This window comes from Eptatretus burgeri, chromosome 4, assembly GCF_056783735.1.
Source record: "Eptatretus burgeri isolate ZD-2024b chromosome 4, Ebu_testis_v1, whole genome shotgun sequence".
NCBI classification, from domain to species: domain Eukaryota; kingdom Metazoa; phylum Chordata; class Myxini; order Myxiniformes; family Myxinidae; genus Eptatretus; species Eptatretus burgeri.
In genome coordinates this window covers 58,190,469-58,211,531 of record NC_140964.1, presented here as the reverse complement: position 1 = coordinate 58,211,531, position 21,063 = coordinate 58,190,469, and the positions used below count along the sequence as shown (strand labels likewise).

General features: G+C 42.4%; 1 protein-coding gene across 8 annotated transcripts in view; it reads right to left on the bottom strand.

Annotated features, from left to right (window-relative positions):
* The window catches only part of LOC147028128 (uncharacterized), a 145,152-nt gene that overhangs the window by 10,773 nt on the left and 113,316 nt on the right, over positions 1–21,063 (bottom strand). For 6 of the 8 annotated variants that reach the window (XM_085878224.1, XM_085878223.1, XM_085878225.1 and 3 more), the window contains one exon: positions 12,052–21,041. In XM_085878224.1, the coding sequence (XP_085734350.1) occupies positions 19,702–21,041 (1,340 nt within the window). In that variant the 3' untranslated portion in view covers positions 12,052–19,701. Of the gene's footprint in view, positions 1–12,051; positions 21,042–21,063 lie in introns of those variants that run through there. The other 2 variants (XM_085878228.1, XM_085878229.1) reach the window with 1 other exon arrangement.

Below are 21,063 nucleotides of genomic sequence, written 5' to 3'. Positions count from 1 at the left end.
TGCAGGAAGGATCGTAGACATAGGTTTCTGTTGGGTTTTGAAGGAGCAGGAGTTGGGGACATTGGATGAAGGGTAAACGACGTTGTATCGGGTCATGGCAGGAAGAATTTGGTTGAAGTACACCGGGAAGCAAATGATTTAAGGTAAGTTTCCTCAACGGTTTTGAAAAATAGATACAGGATATTGGGTCAGCGGCTGAAAGCAAAGGGTTGTGAGGTCATGTTTTCTGGGATTCTCCCAAGATTAGGAAACAATATAGAAATTATGAGCAGAGCGAAAAACGTCAACCAATGGCTGGAAGAATGGTCTAGGGAGGAAGGATTTACATTTAAGAAACAGTGGGAATCATTTCAGGGACAGAGGGAGTGTTTCCGGAATGATGGCCGTATGCGAAATAGAAAGGGGCAGAAAGGTTTGCAGTGGGAATTGAGGAAGGAATTCAAGCTTTTTTTAGGTCAGTGGAGGGTGGGGAAGGTATTAAGGATGGAACTCATAATGTAATTGTGATGAGTAAGGCCAGGCAGGAAAATATAATTTCAGAAAGGGAAAAGTTAAACATATTCCACACCAATGTCAGGAGTTTAAAAAATAAAATGGAAGAGCTTGAAGTCAAAGTAGATCGCGAGGATTATGATATGTTACAGTAAGTGAGACATGGTTTAAGGGCGAGAGTAACTGGAGGACAGGATTAGAAGGCTACAAGGTGTATCAGTGTGATAGGGAGGAGAGAATTGGAGGAGGAGCAGCAATGTAGGTAAAGGACGGCCTTCCTGGAATTCAAGAAATTCATCAAGAGAAAGGGGTGACATGAAGGAGGGAATTAATGGAGAGGATTCTGTATGGGTAGAGATTGTAAAAACAGTGAGATACTGGTGGGACGCTTTTATAGGGATCCTGGTATGAAGGAGGAAGGAGTGCATGATGAATTCAAAAGGGCATGTGGTAAGGGAAGAGTATTCATGATGGGGATTTTAACTTGCCAGGGATAGATTGGGTCCAGGAACAGTGAAAGGGCAGAGCAGATGAGGATTTCCTGTATTTAGTCCTGGATTTAGTCCAGGATTGCTTCTTAACCTAGTTTGTAGATAAGCCCACGAGGGGGGGTGCAGCGTTAGACCTCTTTTTAAGTAATGATCCCAATATGGTGGAGGTAGGGAGCAATTGACCATAACATTGTGCGTGCAAAGTTTCTGCTAAGGGTTAGAGTTCAGGATAGTAAGATAAGGCTATTAGATTTCAGGAAGGCAAAACTTGAGGGTAGGAGGAGAGAGTTGGGTGATGTTGATTGGGAGAAGCAAACAACAGGACAATCGGCATCAGAGAAATGGGAAACCTTCAAGGAGCAAATGTGTGGAGTGCAGAGTAAGTACATTCCAAGGAGGTTTGAAACTAGAAGGAGAAAGAGGCCAGGGTGGTTGAGCAGTGAGATAAGGAATGATATTAAGGAGAAGCAGAAGGCATTTATTGGGTTTATATTAACAGGACTGGAATTAGATTTCTATCACTTTAGTTAACAGTGGCAATTTAACAAAATAACTCAGCAAGCCAAGAGGGTATGAGAAGGACATGGCTAAGAATATTAAACATAATAGCAAAGCTTTCTTTAAGTACATCAGGGGAAAATAACAGGTTGGGAGTAGGGACCAGTGTGGGCCCATTGAGGAACAGCACCGGGAGAGGGTGAGTGAGGAAAGTGAGATGGCAGGCTTATTAAACAGGTATTTTCATCAACTTTTACACAAGAGCAGTCAGGAGATTTGCCAAAAGCTGAGAGTACCTTTCAAGGAGGTGAGGAAGGGCTTTTACAAAAGATCCAGGTTGGAGTGGAGGAAGTAAAGGAAGAGCTCGGTAATCAAAGAGAAGATAAGGCTCCAGGTCCAGATAGTATGCACCCGAGAGTATTGATGGAGGTGGCTGAGCAGGTAAGTGAGATATCAACAGATATTTTCAATTGCTCACTGGAGTCAGGACAGGTACCGGAGGATTGGAGCATATCAAATGTAACACCATTATTTATGAAAGGATCCAGAGAAGAATTGGGAAACTATAGACCTGTTAGTTTGACTTCAGTTGTGGGGACAGTGTTGGATATATTAGTTAGGGACTAGATGAGGAACCATTTAAATAAATACAAACGAGTTAAAGGTAGTCAGCATGGGTTTACTAAAGGTAGTTCCTGTCTAACAAATCTTTTAGAGTTCCATGAGGCAGTGTCTGATTGGGTGGATGTGGGAAAGGCAGTGGACATAGTATATCTAGACGTTAAGAAGGCATTTGACAAGGTAACACATCGGAGGTTGTGAGTTAAAGTGAGCGCTTGTGGAGTGGCTGGTCAGGTAGATAATTGGATTGCAAACTGGCTTAGTGGTAGGAACCAAAGAGTGGCTGTGAGTGGGAGGATGTAAGTAGAGGAGTACCTCATGGATCAGGATTCGGACCATGACTATTCATCATTTACATCAATGATTTGGATAATGTAGTGAAGAGTAGGCTTTCCAAAATAACAAAGCTTGAGAGTAAAGTCGATAGCAGAGGGGGTGGTGATCAGATTCAGGAAAGTATTGATACTTGCATAGATTGGGCAAAAGATTGGCAGATGGAGTTTAACCTGAGCAAGTGTAAGGTGCTGGGGATGAGAAATAATGAAAATAGAGATTACAGGATGCAAGGGGTAATTTTGGTGCCTGTCACACAGGAGAAGGATCTGGGGGTGGTAGTAGATATGGGAGGTAAGCAGGCAGCGATAGGTAAAGCAAATATGGTTTTCGGTTGTATTCGGAGGGGGATCATTTATAAATCAAAAGTGGTGGTGTTCACATTGTACAGGAATTTAGTGAAGGCCACATCTAGAATATTGTGTGCAATTTTGGTCACCACAATTCACGAAGGACATAGATGCCATTGAGAGGGTTCAGTGCCAGGCTACTACCTTGATGCTGGGCCTAGCTCGACTCAACTATGAGGAGTGGCTGAAGGAGACAGGGCTTTATACACTAGAAAGGAGGCGGTTACGAGTAGATTTGATGGCGATGTTGAAGATCATGAAAGCTATGGATATAAGTGGAGATGACTTATTCAACAGAGTAAACAGTGATAGGACCACAGGCCACAGCCTGAGATTAAAGAAGATGAGAGTTAAGACGGTAGCAAGGCAGGGGATTTTTACTCGGAGAGTAGTGAATACATGGAATGGCCTCCCTGGGAAGGTAGTGGCAGCAGAAACAGGAGATAAGTTTAAATTGGAATTATATAGGTACCTGGAAGTTATGGAGATCGAGGGGTATCGGGATGTTGGCAGGACTTTTCAGTAGCTTGAGCATTGATGGGTGATTGTGTGCATGAGTACGGAGTGCTGTTGGTGGGGGTCTCGTCAAGGGGTGTTGTGTGGGTGATCTTGTGTGTTTTTTAACCAAGCCCATGCCCCCTCCCCTGTGTCTGATTTCCTGTGTCTGATTTCCTTGTATTCCCCGTGAGGAGTACTTGCCGTGTGCCAAGTTTCAATTTTTTTCTTGGTGTGGTTTCAGAGATACAGAGGTCCAAATTTGTTTGGTTTTCCCAACATGGCTACCACACCACGTGATCTATGACGTCTTAATTATCAATAAACATTCTTCATGAGTAGTCGCTCCTATGGTGAAAATTTCGTCTCAATCCGACAGGCAATTGTAAAGAAAAACACCAAAGTTCTGTGCAGGCAAACAGACAAACAAACAAACAGACAATCGGACCCAAATACAACATCCTCTCCTTCAGCAAGGGTAAATATTCGACAGTGAACGAGGGAAACGATAGCAAAATGTATCAAATCCCCCCAAGTAGGATAAACTTGGAAATTTCTGAACAATCATCTATGAGGACCCAAACAAATACAACAATGAGGCAGATTGGATCCAAAACATGGAGGAAACTAGAATGGCACTCTTCAAACGCCATGACTTCGACAGATATGCCTCCACCCACATCATTATACATACGAGTACCAACTTTGATTTAAATCGGTGAACCCAGATTCAAAACATTTAAATAGTTCTGGTTGCCAGACCATGCATCCGATAAGGTTGATATATAAATGCATATTCACCATGACAACTTGATCATAACTGTGAAGTTTCACATTGATGGATGATGTGGTTCAAGAGAAAGAATTTTTTGAAGATCTTCATTCATTTCAACATGGCTGCCAGACCACGTGACAGCTTAATTATTCGTCAACATCCTGTAATCCCCAGGGCTTGGGGAACCCATGGGTGGAGTTCCCCTCGATCTGTCAAGCTGTTCTGGAGAGGAAATTTTTTTTTAAGGTTCATTCTTCAAAAAAAAATCAGAGCTGCCAAACCATATGACCAATAATGTCATAGGTGGAGAACTTTTTGTTCCTCATGGATAGGTGGTCATACCTGTGAAGTTTCGCCTCAATATGTTCAGCCGTTTCGGAGAAGAAGATTTTTGAAGGTTTTTATGTTAAGAAAAACATGACTGCCAAACCACATGACTGATTACGTCCTCAAGTGTTTTTTCCCCTCGTACAATTTAGCCTCAGATGGCCCTCAAAAATTTTCATACTGATTGGATAAAGTGTTTGGCGTATGCAATCATGATATTGTTACGGCTGTGGAAGTTCGCAATACACCATAAAGGGTCCTTAGATCAGTTATGACAATAAGTATATGTGTAGTTAGATTTCCCCACCGTTGTTTAGAGGGAATTTCCGTGTTCACCGGGCTGCGATCCTTTGAGATAGCCCTTTTTCTTTTCTCTATCATTATTTTGGACCAATCATCCCCCAACAACCAAATCACCACGACCAACATCATTCCCAAGCAACTACAACTCAAACACCACCACCTTCGCCTCTTTACCTCCACAACTCCAGCCCGCAAACATCGCTTCACCGCCATTCTCAAACGATGCACGCCAACAACCAAACTCCCACCACCTCCGCCTTTCTACCACACATCGTGCCATGGGTTGTGAATGCGTTTCTTTCGCCTCAAAAAGCGGATCAGGAATGCTTCACGCCCCCTTTTCATCCATCCAATGACTGAGCATCGGGTGGCATAGCCCCGCCTCCAAACCCGCTGTGATCCAGAAATTTACAGACACCCCTCCCCCGGGCTATATAAGCGTGAGCACAACGCAGCTCGCGGTGCAGTACGTCGGCAAAAAAGTCAAGAATCAAGTGGGAGCAGTGGAGTGGCAGCAGCAGTGTCGGCGGGGCAGTCAAGTCAGCAGTGTCGGCGGGGCAGTCGAGTCGGGGGACGGAGCTCGAAGCCGATGGGAAAGGCAGATGGGGAGCGCCGGAGAGCGCTCGCCGACCACGCCAGGGGCACGAAGCCAGGCACAGCTACGCTGACATCGCGGCTTGCCCACCATCGCGCCACGAGGGTGCGGGTAGGACCCTTCGGTCTCGTGGACCTGGCCGCTCATCCAGGTTCCACGCGCATTAGGTGCACGGGCCCAGTCTTACTCCCTTGTCTATGAGGGGGTCTTTTCTTGTGTTTTCTTTGAATGCGTGTTGTGGCGCCGTGTCTTGTAAAGTAGAAACTGTTTAAGTGCATGTAAATAAACATTGCTTTATTCGGTTGTAACTCTTGCTTGTAAATTGCATTCTTACTGTATGGCTGTGAATACGTGCTTGCCTTGTCTGAGTGCGTAATAAATGTGTTTGTCGAACTGTTTCCCGTTTCGTTGCGTCCTTTCCTTTGTTTGAAAGTTCCATCTTGCATCACGGAAGGAATTGGTAGAAGGGTGTAAGCACCCGGTAACTAATCACGTCCGTCAGGGCCGACGATAACACCGCTCGGTTATCACTGAAGTACGGAACGGACCGCTTAAGCGGTTCGTGTCCTAGGCCGGCCAGCGGCGAGGTACGATCGCCCGGTCAACTACCCGCGCAGGTACTTAGGTAGGTCGAGTTTGGCGAACAACCCTATCCTGCACGGGTGGCCGATTGGCACGATTGTGGTGTGGTTGAAAGACCCACCTGTGACTCGCTCCTGGCGGTAGCTCCAGGAGGGTCACGACTGAATTGTCCGTTCCGGTGGGCGACGCGGTCGCGATTGGAGTTACGTGGCCGATCGCACGCCGGGCGGACCGAAATTCGTAACAATATCATAACAAGCCACCTGTGACATCATCAAAAAACCCCACTTATTTCGCATGTGAGGAGTATCCTAGAATGGCTGACACATCCCCATTCTTGAATAAGAATGCTCCAGGCAATTTAACCAACACTTGCAGAGGTTTAAATTACTTTTTCTTGATTCAAAACACTCTAAGTGTGTCTGTAAAAACTGCTTCTTTTTCCAGATATATTCACACGTCCCAACAAACTGGGCAATCTCCGCTTGCCGAGGAGTCGATGCAACGCATGGGTGGAGCATAAATATGCATGAGATAAAACATTGGCAGAGCATGAATATCCGTTTTGCATTCAAACTTGGTTACATCACACTCCTCATTTGGTTAGCTCACTGTAACTTAATTCTGCGGAGCTTACTGGATGGCACATTGTCCGTCCGCCAGTCCGTACATCCATAAACACTTTCCACTTCTTCTCTGAAGCTACACATACAATTTTGATGAAACTTGACCACAGCCTTCATCACCTGTGATGAACCAAAGTTTGTTCATGGCATTAAAAAAATGGAGCCCTAAGGTGGTTTACAGGAGGTTGCCCCCCAAAATAGGTATTTGCTTTCTTCTCAGAAACTACACACAAAATTCCGATGAAACTTGACCACAACCTTCATCACCTGTGATGAACCAAAGTTTGTTCATGGCATTTTAAAAAAAAATAAACATCTGAGGGGCTTTACGGGGGGTTGCCCCAAATATGCATTTGCTTTATTCTCTGAAACCATGCACATTATTTTGATGAAACTTGACCACAACCATCATCACCCATGATGTACCAAAGTTTGTTCATACCACAAATTAAAAAAAAAAAAAAATCTGGATCTAAGGGTGTCTTACAGGGGGATTTCCCCTCAAAATAGTTATTTCCTTTCTTCTCAGAAACTACAAACACAATTTATATGAAACTTGACCACAACCTTCATCACCCATGATTTACTAAAGTTTGTTCATGAAATTAAAAAACATTGAGGTCGAAGGGAGTTTACGGAGGAGGGGGTTACCCCCTGAAATATGTATTGCTTTCTTTTCCAAAACCATACACACAATTTCGATGAAACTTGACAGCAACCATCATCACCTGTGATGTGCCAAAGTTCATTCACACTTTTAATAGTTGGGGTCTAAGGGGATGTACAGATGGGGGGTTGCCTTCCAAAATAGGTATTTGCTTTCTTCTCAGAAACCACACAAACAATTACCATGAAACTTTACCACAACCTTTACTACCCATGATGTACTAAAGTTTGTTCATGCCATTTAAAAAAAAATCGAGGTCAATGGAGGTCTACGGGGTGGTTGCCGCCCCAAAATAGGTATTTGCTTTCTTCTCAGAAAGTACATACACAATTCCGATGAAACTTCACCACAACCTTCATCACCCATGTGATGCACCAAAGTTTGTTCACGGTATTGAAAACATCCAGGTCTGAGGGGGTTTACGGTGGTGGGGGTGGGTGAGGGGTTGAGGGAGGCTGCTCCCCAAAATGGGTATTTGCTATAACATTGGTTTAGTGGTAAATTTTGCTGTTTACGTCTCACGTTGACTTTCTCCTCAGTATCATTATTCGACCAGGTGAGCGCCCAGGGGTATTGCCGTTTACATGTATATATACATATATATATATATATATATATATATATATATATATATATATATATATATGTATATATACATATATATATATATATATATATATATATATATATATATATATACTTTTTTTTTCTTTTTTTAATACTACGACAGCAATCGATTGAGCAAAGAGAATTACGTGAATGCTAGAACCAGGGTAGCCGCCTTTGCTCAAAACATTGTCAAATTGTTCATGAACATTCTCAAAAATGGTGAACATTTGTCAAAAATGAAATAAACTGATTACATAGTGCATCACATGCAGTTACTAAATTCATTGACCAGACTATGGCTAACGGATAGGGACATAGTGGAAAATAACATAAGAATATGAAATTCACAATCAAGACAAAACAATGAAAGAATTCACTCTTCCCTTGCTGGGATAAGCAGTATGACCAAGAGATGGCACCACCCACTGACAATGGTCAGTCGATGATGGGACTCACAACCAATGAAGGTGGTCCCAGAGGTGGTAGAGGATAAATATAGGGTGTTGTCGAATTGGTATAATTTACAACAAACTTCAAATATTCACGTAGTTATTTTTAAATAGTCTTTGCTCTTCAAAAAAAGATATTTGCTACGAGGAACAGCTTTATGAAAAAAGATGTGCAGTGAATGCGTGCGCGTGCGTCCATGCGCACTCATACTTATAAACTCCAGCACCAAATTGATTACCCCGTTTGCTCCATTAGAACTTTTTCCAGGCCATGTTGAACACGTTCTGTGGCATAGACCATTTTTTTGGGGGGGTTATCTTTTCGTATTTGTCTTCCAGAAGTTTAAAAGAAGGTCTTCATTGTTTTCCTCTTTCTTTCAAATACCAAACTAATTGATTTATTGATAAAATTGAAAAAGACAGTAAACAAAAGTGATTCGCAAAGATGAACAACAACACAAACAATTTCTCACGTTTAAAAAATATTGGTTATTCTTCAAACTTTATATTTCACAGGAAAGGAATGTGCCATGGCATGTCAGTAAATCACTCACCCTCCTCTTACTCGTCCTCCCACACATACCTGACTCCCATCCGGTCTTTCCCCGCGTGCTTGTCCATTCTCCACCCCAACTCCCTTACTCCCAAAACATGCTGATAAAAGTAGGGAAAGGCGTGCTGCACCCTGTTATCAGGATATCCCATCGATGACAAAAGTCAATGCGATTCGGCACCATGCTTTGCCAATGGAACAGCAGGTGGAGAGGTACTCCCTTTGCGAGTCCGTTTGTTCATGGGTACATACGACGAAGCAACGGCTGTCTCAGTTTGGGCGAATTCATGTTTGGCTTATGGGTGTCATGAGATCCAAGCAAACTGAGAAAATCAGGGCGTAGCAGTTTCCATGCACCTCGACTTTCACTTTTGGTCATTGCTTAATGTGTCCACGAAGGTGGTTTCATGTGTCAAAGCTTTCGAGGTCTGGTATTCCATCTCAATTCAAGCACTGGTCAATCGGCTTACTTCTATTTTTTGTGTTAAAATTACAGCAAAAGGAAGACAAAAAAAACTATATATATATATATATATATATATATATATATATATATATATATATATATATACATATATATATATACATATATATATATACATATATATATATTGACTGACTCCCCACTCCGAAGAAAGTGCAGCACTCTCCTCCCACACCTCTGTCACTCTGTGGCTCTCTCTGTCTCTGCCTCTCTGTCTCTATCCAGCTGTCTGTCTCTGAGTCTCTGTCTCTGTCTCTGTCTCTGTCTCTCTCTCTCTCTCTCTCTCTCTCTCTCTCTCTCTCTCTCTCTCTCTCTCTCTCTCTCTCTCTCTCTCTCTCTCTCTCTCTCTCTCTCTCTCTCTCTCTCCCTCTCTCTCTCTCTCTCTCTCTCTCTCTCTCTCTCTCTCTCTCTCTCTCTCTCTCTCTCTCTCTCTCTCTCTCTCTCTCTCTCTCTCTCTCACCCCCTGCTGGTCGTTGGTGAGTCGTGCGTGGTTGTGGCGTCATGGCGGCTCCGTGTGTGCAGCTGTGAGTACTGTGTTGTTCCTATCCCCATTTCTTTTCCCTCTGTATCCCCGTACGTGTTTGTGGAGTTTTTTTTCCCCTGTTTCCCTTCCTGCTGAGACGAGAAAGAGAGAGAGCGCGCTCGGTAGGTACTTTGTGGGTTTTCCTTGAAACCTTCGGTTTCTGGGCCTACTTTTCATCTGCCTTGTTTTCATAGGCCTGCCGTTTATCGGTGATTTAGCTTCTTCCTTATACTCTTCTTTTCCCTTATACTTCATTTGACCCCACTTTCTGGTTGCTTGTGACGGTTTTCCTTTGTTAAACTTAAAAACTCTTCTTTTGTTTTCAGCTATGGCAAACAGTCGTTTGCAGAATAGCATTTACGAGTCACTTACTCGTAAGAATGGGGTATTAGTTTGTCCACCCGACGGGGTTCGGGTTGAGGACGTCGTGACAGGCTTGGGAGAACTCGTTGGTTTCGAAAATGTGTTAGCAGCTTCAAAGATGAACCCACGAGTTGTTGTTTTCCTTTCCGAGGAGCGCTACGTCGCTCAGGCGGTTAAAACCGGTTTGTCTTTACCGCCAGATATTTTCGTTAGCGTTAGTATGTTGGACTCACCGGCGGTGAAAGTCACTTTATCAAATTTACCGCCTTTCGTTAAAAGCGAACAGATCTTGTCCGTTTTAAAACGGTTTGGCACGGTGTTGTTAAAAATCTCCATGATTCCTTTTCGTTTGCGTTCGGATTCCACAGTCTGCCATATTATGACCTTCCGGCGGCACTGTTACATGGTGTTAAAAAACAACGCTCAATCGCTCAATGCCTCAGCTACGTTGGTAGTTGAAAATCGAAATTATCGAATGTACATTGCAACAGAGACAACTCGAGGGGGAGCACTCAGTAGAGTGCAAAACCTCTGCCGCCAATACTGCTGGGTCACTTAAGTGAACCTGATATCCTATTCATTGTAGGTCAAAACGGATCAGACTCTACTGAACCACGATTGAATAAACTAAACTAGGTCAACGCGCATGTAGAAATGCCCCCCCAAAAATTGAAATTTTAAAAAGTAAAATTGAATGCCCTCCTATTCAAATCCATAATTCGAATGTTAAGTTGTGTGCATAGAGTGTGAATGTGTTTCCCTGGAGGCGGTCTTGAAAAGGCCCGCCCCGAAAGGCAAGAGGAACTGCCTGAGGTCAGTCTGCGATCTGCTTCATGAGGAGTGGTTTGGTCAGCTGTTCCTCCTCGGTTATGGATCCAGCCTGAGGTCATCCACAGGTTCATCCTGAGTCCAGTCACAGAGCCTCTGACTGTCCTGACTCCCTGCATGGCTTGACACGTCTTTCATCCCATCGATCCGCCTGTGGAGCCCAACACCGAGATTGGCCTAGTCTGGTGTTCGGGCCAGGCCTGGATTCGCATACTGGACCTTGTGAGAAACCAGCTGGAACACACCATAGATCTTTCTTTCCTGTGCCGTCGACCTTACGGCAACTGAACGCACGCCGAGGCTGGTGCGTGAGCGGTGCGACAAAAGGAGGCTGTCGCCGCCATCTTGCCATGCGGCATGCGTGAGCCATGCCGATAGGAGTACGAGCGCCATCTTGCCACGCTGCATACTCGAGCTTGGGCGCTCGAATCCGACAACATCGGCTTGTCACGAGCCGCATTCGTGCCTTCGACACTTTTCCTCTCGTCCATGAGGCATCACCAAGTACTCCGTGTCTTGTCTGCATGTTGTCTGCATGTTGTCTGCATGTCGTCCAGGCCTAAGGTTTATCTCGCTTGGGTTCCCTTCGAAACCTGTATCCGTAGCTCCCTTGTTAAGAGCGGGTTATAGATTAATGATAACGTTTGTGAATGCTTTGCTTGTGTCGTGTTTCCCCGATGTGTCCCCAATAAATCTGGCTGATACATATGAAAGTTGCCGCCTTGAATTTATTCGTGCCGCACCAAGGAACAATCCACTCGATTTGTATATAAAACCAAAACGGGCTACGGACTGGCAGACTTCGCTCAGTCTCTGACAAACCCACTCTGTAGCTGGAGTCTATATCCCCAACTGGCATGGCCCAGGGTTACGTTGGTATCGTGATCTGAGGCACATGACCCGAGACCTGTGCCAAGCTAGCCGGCGTTATAACCCCTGAGACGGCGGTGCTGTTGAGAAATAATTATTTTATTTGTTATATTCGTCAAGATGAAATCAACAATGCTGATGATATGGATGTACGAAAAGTTCGAGACTATTCTCATCTTACTGGTAAATACAGAGGAGCTGCTGATCAAAGTTGTGATGACAATTTATAAACTTCCTCTTTATTCCAGTCTTTCTTCACAACAATGCTTACTCTGACACACTTATTCATGAGAGAACAAAGCGAAACACTTGGATACATTACAGCCATTCCCAACAAAGACCCAAAATACACCTCGTTTACAAAATCAATCATCTCACAAATCTCATATACAGTATGTATTTGATTTCTTGATTTATACAAATTGAAGGCAAGTCGTTTATCCAACTTAGCCACAAGTTTCACATCATTTCCAAATCTCTAAACTCGTTTCTCAAATGAAGACAAAATAAAACTTTTATTATGAAAAGGAATTTACCCTTGTGACTAAATGGATGCTTTAGAAACATTTGATGAAACAAAATTACCATCAAAAGATAAATTATTGAAAAACCTAAACAACACACACATTTCAGTTTTTTATGCATGGTCAAGGCTCATGGAAGGTTGAGGTCACAGAATAGATCAGGACACAAAATAACAAAGGGAACAACAGAAATAAGGGGAAATGCCAACAGCAGGGCAGTTGAAAAAGTCGACAGAGATGGGGAAACGATGATGGGGTAGGGGAGAAATCAGGGGATTGACAAAATGGATACATTAGCAAAATTTTGGGAGTTGCGTGGGGTGGTTTAACGGATGTAGAAAAGATCATGGTTTTGGATGGGGGATGACTTGAGATGGTGGTGAACAACTGTCTTGAAGACCTGGAGGGAAGAATGAAATTGAAGATAGTGTGGAAGTTGGTTCCACAGGAAGGAAAAAAGAGGAACAAATGAGTGGAGGTGAACAGTGGTTCTGGATTTTTGAAGTTTTACAAGGAGGGGTTGCTGGAGAACCGTGTGCATCCTGCAGATACCTGGGTTGAGAAAAGCACTGAGAGGTCAGAGGGTGCAAGAGCAGAAATGAGGCAGAAGACGGAGAACACCGACCTGTCTGCGATAGCGAAATGATCGGCCCATAAACTTAGCTTCATCGTGAGACATTCCAATGATCTTGAAAGCCTTGGTTTCCATGGCATCAAGCTGAGCAAGATGTGAGGCAGGGGAGCCAGCCCAGAGGGGAAAGCAATACTCCATAAAGCTGTGGATGAAAGTCTTGTTGGTGGATCGTAGCTCAGGTGTGCCAAGAAAGGATATCGCATGACAGTCGGCATCTGGCTTTGGAGATCAACTTACTTTGAAACGTGGCTTGCCCAAGAGAGATCATGGCTTGAGAGTGAACCCCAAGAGTTTGAGTGACTGAATCTCTTCAAGAGGGTTGTTGAGAAGTAGATGGGATGGTTTTTGGTCAGGTCCTTTTGGAGAGAGAGAGAGTGATATATATATATATATATATATATATATATATATATATATATATATATATATATATATATATATATATATATTTTTTTTTTTTTTTCTCAGGATTGAAAGACATATTCCAAGTGTTTGACCAGTTTGTGGTTTTGAGAAGAGGGACAAAGCTGTTGCCTGTCTGTCAGAAGGATGAGGGACGTCACGGTAGAGAGTGGAGGCTTTAGAAAAAAGATAATGAGGATTTTCCAGAGAGGCAATGAGATCATTGATAAAGATTAGGAATAAAATCGGTCGTCTTTCTGTCTTCTACCATCTCCTCTCCGGCCTTGACCCCCGCTGCTCTGTCTGTGATCTGTCCCCCAATATTTCCTCAGGGCACTCAAGGTCCACCAAAAAACCCCTTCTGGTGAAACTGCCAAAATCAAAAATCACTGCTCACCTTCACTCTTTCATTCCTCTTTTTTCCTGCATCTGGAACAAACTCCCACACTCTCTTCAATCCCACTCCTCCCTCCAGGTCTTCAAAGCAGCTGTTCACCACCATCTCTTATCTTCCCCATCCAAAATCTTGATCTTTACTACGCCTGTTAATCCACCCCAAACCCACCTCCTTCATATTTCCTGTTTTCCTTCCTGAAAGTCCCTGTAGTACCATCTTGTTTACCCCTGTGTATCCCTGCCCCATCCTTCTTCCTTTCACAGATATCCCATTGTCTTTGTTCCCCAATATTTTGTGTTTCCCTCTCCCACCTCTCTTGTCTCCTGCCTTCTTATATGTTTCTGTGTATTATCTCTTTCATGAGCCTCGATTTGGTATACAAAAAAAAGAAAAAAATTGGTGCCGAGAACACTGCCTTGGGGTATTCCAACCTTGACAGGAAAGGAGAATAAAGGATTCCGTTAAGAGCCACATGTTGGCTATGAGAGTGGAGGAAGTCAGTGATCCAAGAGTGGAGTTGGCCTTGGATTCCATAGGAATCCTTGGACAGTTTGTCGAGCAAGACAGGATGCCAGACTGTATTGAAAGCGAGATATGTCCAGGCAGATGGGCCCGATCTCATTTCTGATATTGAGGGCCTCCATCCATTGTTTGGAGACTTGAAGCAGAATATCCAAGGTCGAGTGACCAGGTTTGAAACCAATTTGATTATTTGAGATGAGGCTTTTGGAGAAAAGGAATGATTTTATGTCGGCCCCGATGATGGATTCCATGATCTTGTTGATGATTGGGAGTTAGCTAATTAATCTGTCATGAAGGAGATCCTTTTTTGCACCAATTTACATGAAATTAACACATTGCTATCTTGAACGGCACTCAGTTGAGCGTGTACTTCTGCCAGGCTGAACAATTTACAATTTGTAGCCCAGTAATGCTGTGATGTTGGTTGATTTCCAAGCAGATGGAAGATAAACTATGGGAAATGACAGGATGAAAAGGGCAGAGAGGAAGTGCAAGAGCAGCACAGAAGGTTTTGAGATCATGTGAGCTGATGCATTCCTGTCCATTTGCAGAGTCAGAGTCGAGGGTAACCAGAAACTTTTACACCTTCTCAGGTGCAAACGAAACAGAATTCAGGAGCAGTTGGGTATGGCTGAGAAGTGTAGAGAGAGATAGAGATATATGGACACAATATTTTGAAGCAAACACAGATTTGAGGTATTCGGCCTTCTCATGAGCACAGGTGACCATGGTGCCATTTGAAGTGAGGGCAGTGATGGAAGGTGAGCATACACCAGCAACAGATTTGACAAGGTACCACTGAGTTTAAGAGAAGGAAGACAAGTTTGAAAGCTCATTCTTGAGATTGGACAGATGTTTTCTCACTGTGCTGAAAGTAGACACACTTATTGCGGGCTTTGTGGAATGACCTGTGATTGCCTTCGGTTGGTTTTGCCTTCCAGGAGGAGAATGCAAGTTGATTTAATGCAACATCCTCACCACATGATTCAGAGTACAAAGAGTGAGAGGAAGGGTAAAATAACTGGACGAGATGTGATGAATCTGTGCATAAGAGAGTGCAGGTTTTTGTGGAAGAATTCCCAAGCTGAATTAATATCAGGGCAGTAGATATAGGAGACCAGTCCTGAAGTGTGATAGCTGCTTGCAACCTCTGCCAGTTTGCCTGAATGAAATGCCAGAGTGGCTGGTGCTGAGGCTCTGCTCGGAGAATGGCTGGAGACCTTCACAAGCACATGATCAGATGAGCCATTTGGGGCAGAGGATGAGGAAGATACAGTAGAATCTGGATAATAAGCGTGTGCGTGAATATAAGCGCATATGAAAAATAAGCCCACACGGGCCTTCCTATTTTATTTCTCCATTAAAATAAGTGCATGTTAAAAAATTAGAGTAAGGCTTTGAAAACTGAAAATATTATCAACTCAAACACCACAGTATTTTGTGTTTTATTGGCATATAGACTTTAAGTCTGAATTTCTTACATGTCTGGGACTGGTACTTACAAGAGTTGTACATTCAAAACAACATATATATATATATATATATATATATATATATATATATATATATATATATATATATATATATATATATATATATATATATATATATATATATGTAGTCATAAAAGGATGTTTTACGAATCTTTATGATAAAGGGTCGCAAAACAATGTTTTCCATCACAATCAAAATTGACAAACCAGTGAACTGTCGATCATACACCCATGAAAACAAGATTGAGATTATCGAGTTTTACAACTGTTGTAAGAACCAGTACCAGACGTTTAAGAAATTTGGACTGAACACGAGGACTTTGATGTGAATAGTGAACAATGAGGAAATAATTGTTCAGAGTGTGAAAGGCTCGAAGAAGATAGGGAGTGGAAGATGGGCCTTTTACCCGGATATGGAAAACGAACTTGTTGCAGAGTTTAAACAGATACATACTCAAGGACTGAAAATGAAGCATTGATGTTCAAGACATGAATCAACCAACTGTGCAGTGAGAAGTACGCCAACGCCAACTTTAAGTTTTCTCGTGCTTGGTTCAACCCATTCAAGAAGAGGCACAGGACTTCATAGAGCCAATACCAACATTCACAGAAGCAGTGTATCAGATAAACTGGAGAAAGTGGAGAATTTCCATAAGTTTGGTCTTGGAGTCGTCGACAAAAGGTACACAGAACGGGGAAGTTCAAAAGTTTTGTTATGTAGACATTGTTCATATTGACCAGTCACCACTGCCATTTGTCTTCATGACCAGGAAAACATACACCAATAAGGGAGATGAAGTTGTTTGGGTGAAAAGGGCAGGTTCCGGACTGGATAAATGGCAGTGTACTTTGCAAGTTGCAGTGTTTGCCGATGAAGTATCCCGCCTCAAGCTGATGGTGTTTTGAGAGAAGGGAGTCCAGATACCTCAGAAAGAGAGGAACACGTATGACCAGTCATCATTCTTTTCCAGAAAAAACACATGGGTGGTTGAGGCAGAAACTGTTTAGGATTAACCACGTGTACAAGCTGACATGCCACGATGATCGCCACAAGCTCATTGTTGCTGATGTTCACTGAACTCAGAAGACTGACAACGTGAAGAAGACCTTTAAGGCAGTTAACATCACTGTGGCTTTGATCTCCCCTGGATGTACCTCACTGCCACAGCCTCTGGTTGTGGCTGTGTTCAGTGTCGTGAAAATCAAGCTGGAAATCATCCAGAACAAACACATGCTTGACAACTTGGACCTGTATGCTAATAGCAGCTTCACTGCTGGTGACAGGCATGCGTTGATCACTAAGTGGATAGCAGAGGCATGGGGGAAATTCTGTACCAACCAGGAGGGTATTTGCTGCTCCTTTGTCAAGACCAGCATCGCACTGCCTGTAGAACAGATGATGACAATATACTGTACATTTGGAGGGGCTGGAGGGATAGGAATTCCCAGATAAACCCAAGAGTGACAGCAAGGACAAGGATGGTATGCCTTTGATGAACTTATCTCGCAATTGAATTGCAACTGTGTATTGATGTAGTTTTTAGACGGTTACCAGTATCACTGTTCAGAACTGAGGATTTAATGAACGTTTAACACATGGACCTTACCTATGCAAGGAAATTATCGATTTCACTATAGTTTTCTTGCAATGTTTGCTCGATAAAGAATTCTTGAATTCAGTTCTTGTGTTTAGTAATTTTTTTCCGAGGTACAGCCAATTAAAAGAACATTTACCATTATAAGAGCATATCATGGCTTTTTGAATATGTATAATCACATATCGAAAATAAGTGCACTTGTCAGGCTTTTTAAATACAAGCCATGTGGAAAATATGTGCAAATGTGTTCCACTAAATCAAAAAATAAGTGCATATGCTTATTATCCAGATTCTACTGTACATTGGAGGAGAAGATGGTCATCACCAAATTCAGAAGGGAAGATTTTTCATTGGGAGAAATCCAGGTGGGAAAATTCATGGATTGAGTCAGTCCCATGGAGTCACAGAAGTCCTTTGCAGAAGTTCCATGGCTGGTGAGAGAGGTACCAACGCCGAGCCAATTATGGTGACAATTTAACTCACTACCTATGAGGAAGAGAGAGTTTAGGTGAGTGATTAAAAGTCGGTCAATGTCTTCTGAGAGATATGTAGATGGAGCTGTCAATGTTGGGAGAACGGTACAACACACAAACATACATGAGGTGGGAGCACAGGGGAAGTTGTAATGCACAGGGGAATATCATTACATGCATATCAATCACCTCTGTGTCCTGCCGGACACAGCCGCAAATCGATGAATATCATCATGAGCAAAATATCTTGCAAAAACTGGACATAAAAAAAATATTGGTGAATATCATGACTTGTATCTTCAAACTTGTGTAAAATGGGGGGTTGAAACTCTGCTTGGAATTAATATCCTTATCACAAATAGAGCATTTGTAAGGTCACTTTCATTGGTTGTTATCTTCATTTACAGGTTTCAGAAGGTTGGAGGAAGTTCTGTCAGAACTCAAAATCTCCACCTCCTTTTTGGTAAAGGATCATGATTCATGAACAAAACTGTGAAAATTCATTGTCAAAGACTTGTTCCAAAGGCTCTTTTCAAAATCTTCAGTGAACGTCCGACGGCCTTCAGTTGGAGCTCGTTTTTAGTGACATTCCCCAGAATTATTTTTAAGTACTCAGTAATGATTTTCTTTATCATTCCTGTAGCTCCAACTATCGCTGGTACAATTTCAGCTTTCTTGAATTACCACATCCTCTTGACCTCATTTTTCAGATCATAATATTTGGGGTTTTTCCTGATTTCTCTGACATTTAGTACAAAGTCATTGGGAATTGAAACCTCAATCAACAATGCTGAATTTTCCTTTTTGTGTTTGAGCACGATGTCCGGATGCAATGCTTTGTTTGCAATGTCTTTATATGTTCATTTTTATATGTCCTATATGTGAGCACGATGTTAATTTTCAAGGATCGGATTTGGTTTGTGTTTTCATGATTGCTCTGGGATCAGGATATTAAAATGTTTACAGATGTGCCAGTGGATTACTCTACAAACGCTGTAATGTCTTTTCTGTGTACAACTGTTCCAACATGAGTTTTTTACTCCATGAAAAGAGGAGGCTGGTACTTTCTGTTTCTACCCCACAAAACCTGCATTTGTCTGATTGACTAAATCCCACCATTTTCTTAAAAGCGTAAGTGTAATGCCTTTGGTCTTGGGCATTGATGATGATTCATTTTCTATCCCAATTAATTTGACCTCTTGCCTCTCTTTAGCCATTCCAAAGAGCCTTCCTTGTCAATCCCTGTCCCATCAAGCTCTTTTTTTTAATCTTAATGCTCTTTCGTCATTCTTCTATGTGTCAGAGTATATCTGCTGATATTTATTTTTGTAGTTTTCCTTTTTGTTCTTTGCAATCACTGAGGCTGTGTGTGTTTCTCTTTTGCTTTCCTGTGCAGTATCCATCATTTGCTCCAGATTTTGGAAGTTTTTTTTGCTGAATGGATGAAGGATCCCTCTTCTGGTTTGTTTTCTTGCTCGTGTACAAATCTCATCCGATTGTCGATGGAGCTTTTCACATGCTCCGCTAGTCCTACACATGATGTTCTGTGCACTTGATTAAGCTCCATCAGACTACCTACTCCCTCTCGTCTCAGTAAGTACAACCTTGGTATACATTAGTTTTTGTATAACAGTTTGTGAATAGTTTGAAGTTTCCTTGTTTTGATATCTAAGTTGTTGATCTCCAATTGTGGCCAGTTTATATATGCACAGCTATATTGGAATACTGGCACTGCAAATTGGTTTTTAGCCTTGGTTTTGTTTCTTAGAGGGGTATGACTTCAGAATTTATCTCATTCTGCAAAGGTACTCTTTGCTGATTATTTTATGCATCTTTTTGTGTAGTACCTGGGGACCTTTTTCTATTCCGAGGTATTTGTGGGGTCCTTCGTTTTGTAGTATGGATCCTCATATGCTTTTTCAAACTGCCTTTTTGCGAGAAACTCTCATCGCAGATAGAACACTTGTGTGGGCGCTCTCGAGTGTGGGTGATACCATGGAAGTTCAACTTCTGTTTGGAAATAAAACCTTTATCACAAACAGAGCATTTGTAAGGACGTACTCCTGTATGGATCATCATATGCATTTTCAAACCACTTTCTCTCGTGAAAGCTTTACCACAGACAGAACATTTGCAGGGACGTTCTCCTGTATGAATCCTGATATGTTCTTTCAAACGAACTTTTTTGTTGAAATCTTTCCCACAGACAGAGCATTTGAAAGGGCGCTCTCCAGTGTGGGTCCTCATATGCACTTTCAAAATGCCTTTTTGAGAGAAAGTTTTATCACAGACAGAGCATTTATGTCGGTGCTCTCCAGTGTGGATGGTACTATGGATTATCAAGCTGTGTTTAAAAATAAAATCCTTATCACAAATAGAGCATTTGTAAAGGCCTTCTCCTGTATGCTTCTTCATATGCATCGTCAAATCATATTTTGTCGGAAAAGCTTTATCACAGACAGAACACTTGTGTGGGCGCTCTCCAGTGTGGGTGATACTATGGCGATTCAATCTCTGTTTTGAAGTAAAATTTTTATCACAAATAGAGCACTTGTAAGGACGTTCTCCTGTATGGATCCTCATATGCATTTTCAACTCGCACTTTTGAGAGAAACCTTTATCACAAACGGAGCACTTGTGCGCACGCCCTCCAGTGTGGATGGTACTATGCGTGATCAAGCGGTGTTTATAAATAAAAGCCTTATCACAAATCGAGCATTTGTGAGGGCGCACTCCTAAATGGATCTTCAAATGCTTTTTCAAACTACGTTTGTCAGAAAAAGCTTTGTCACAGACAGAACACTTATGCGGGCGCTCTCCAGTGTGGGTGGTACTATGGCGATTCAATCTCTGTTTTGAAATGAAATTCTTCCCACAAATAGAACATTTGTATGAGCACTCTCCTGTGTGGATCCTCATGTGTATTTTAACGTTTTTCAGTGTCACAAATTCCATTCTGCACATGTCACACTTATAATCCATTTCCCTTTTGAGAACCTGTTTCTGTTTGTTTAATTTAACATTAAGCTTTGTGTTGTGAGGACCAGATATACACTCGTATTTTAAAGGTAGTGAGTGTTCTTGTGATTGTTGCTTAAAAAAGCCCATCTTCAATCCCAAGCTGCTCCTGGGCCTTATTTGTCCAATATTACTTCTTGATTGTTCTACAAAAACAAAGAACAAGTC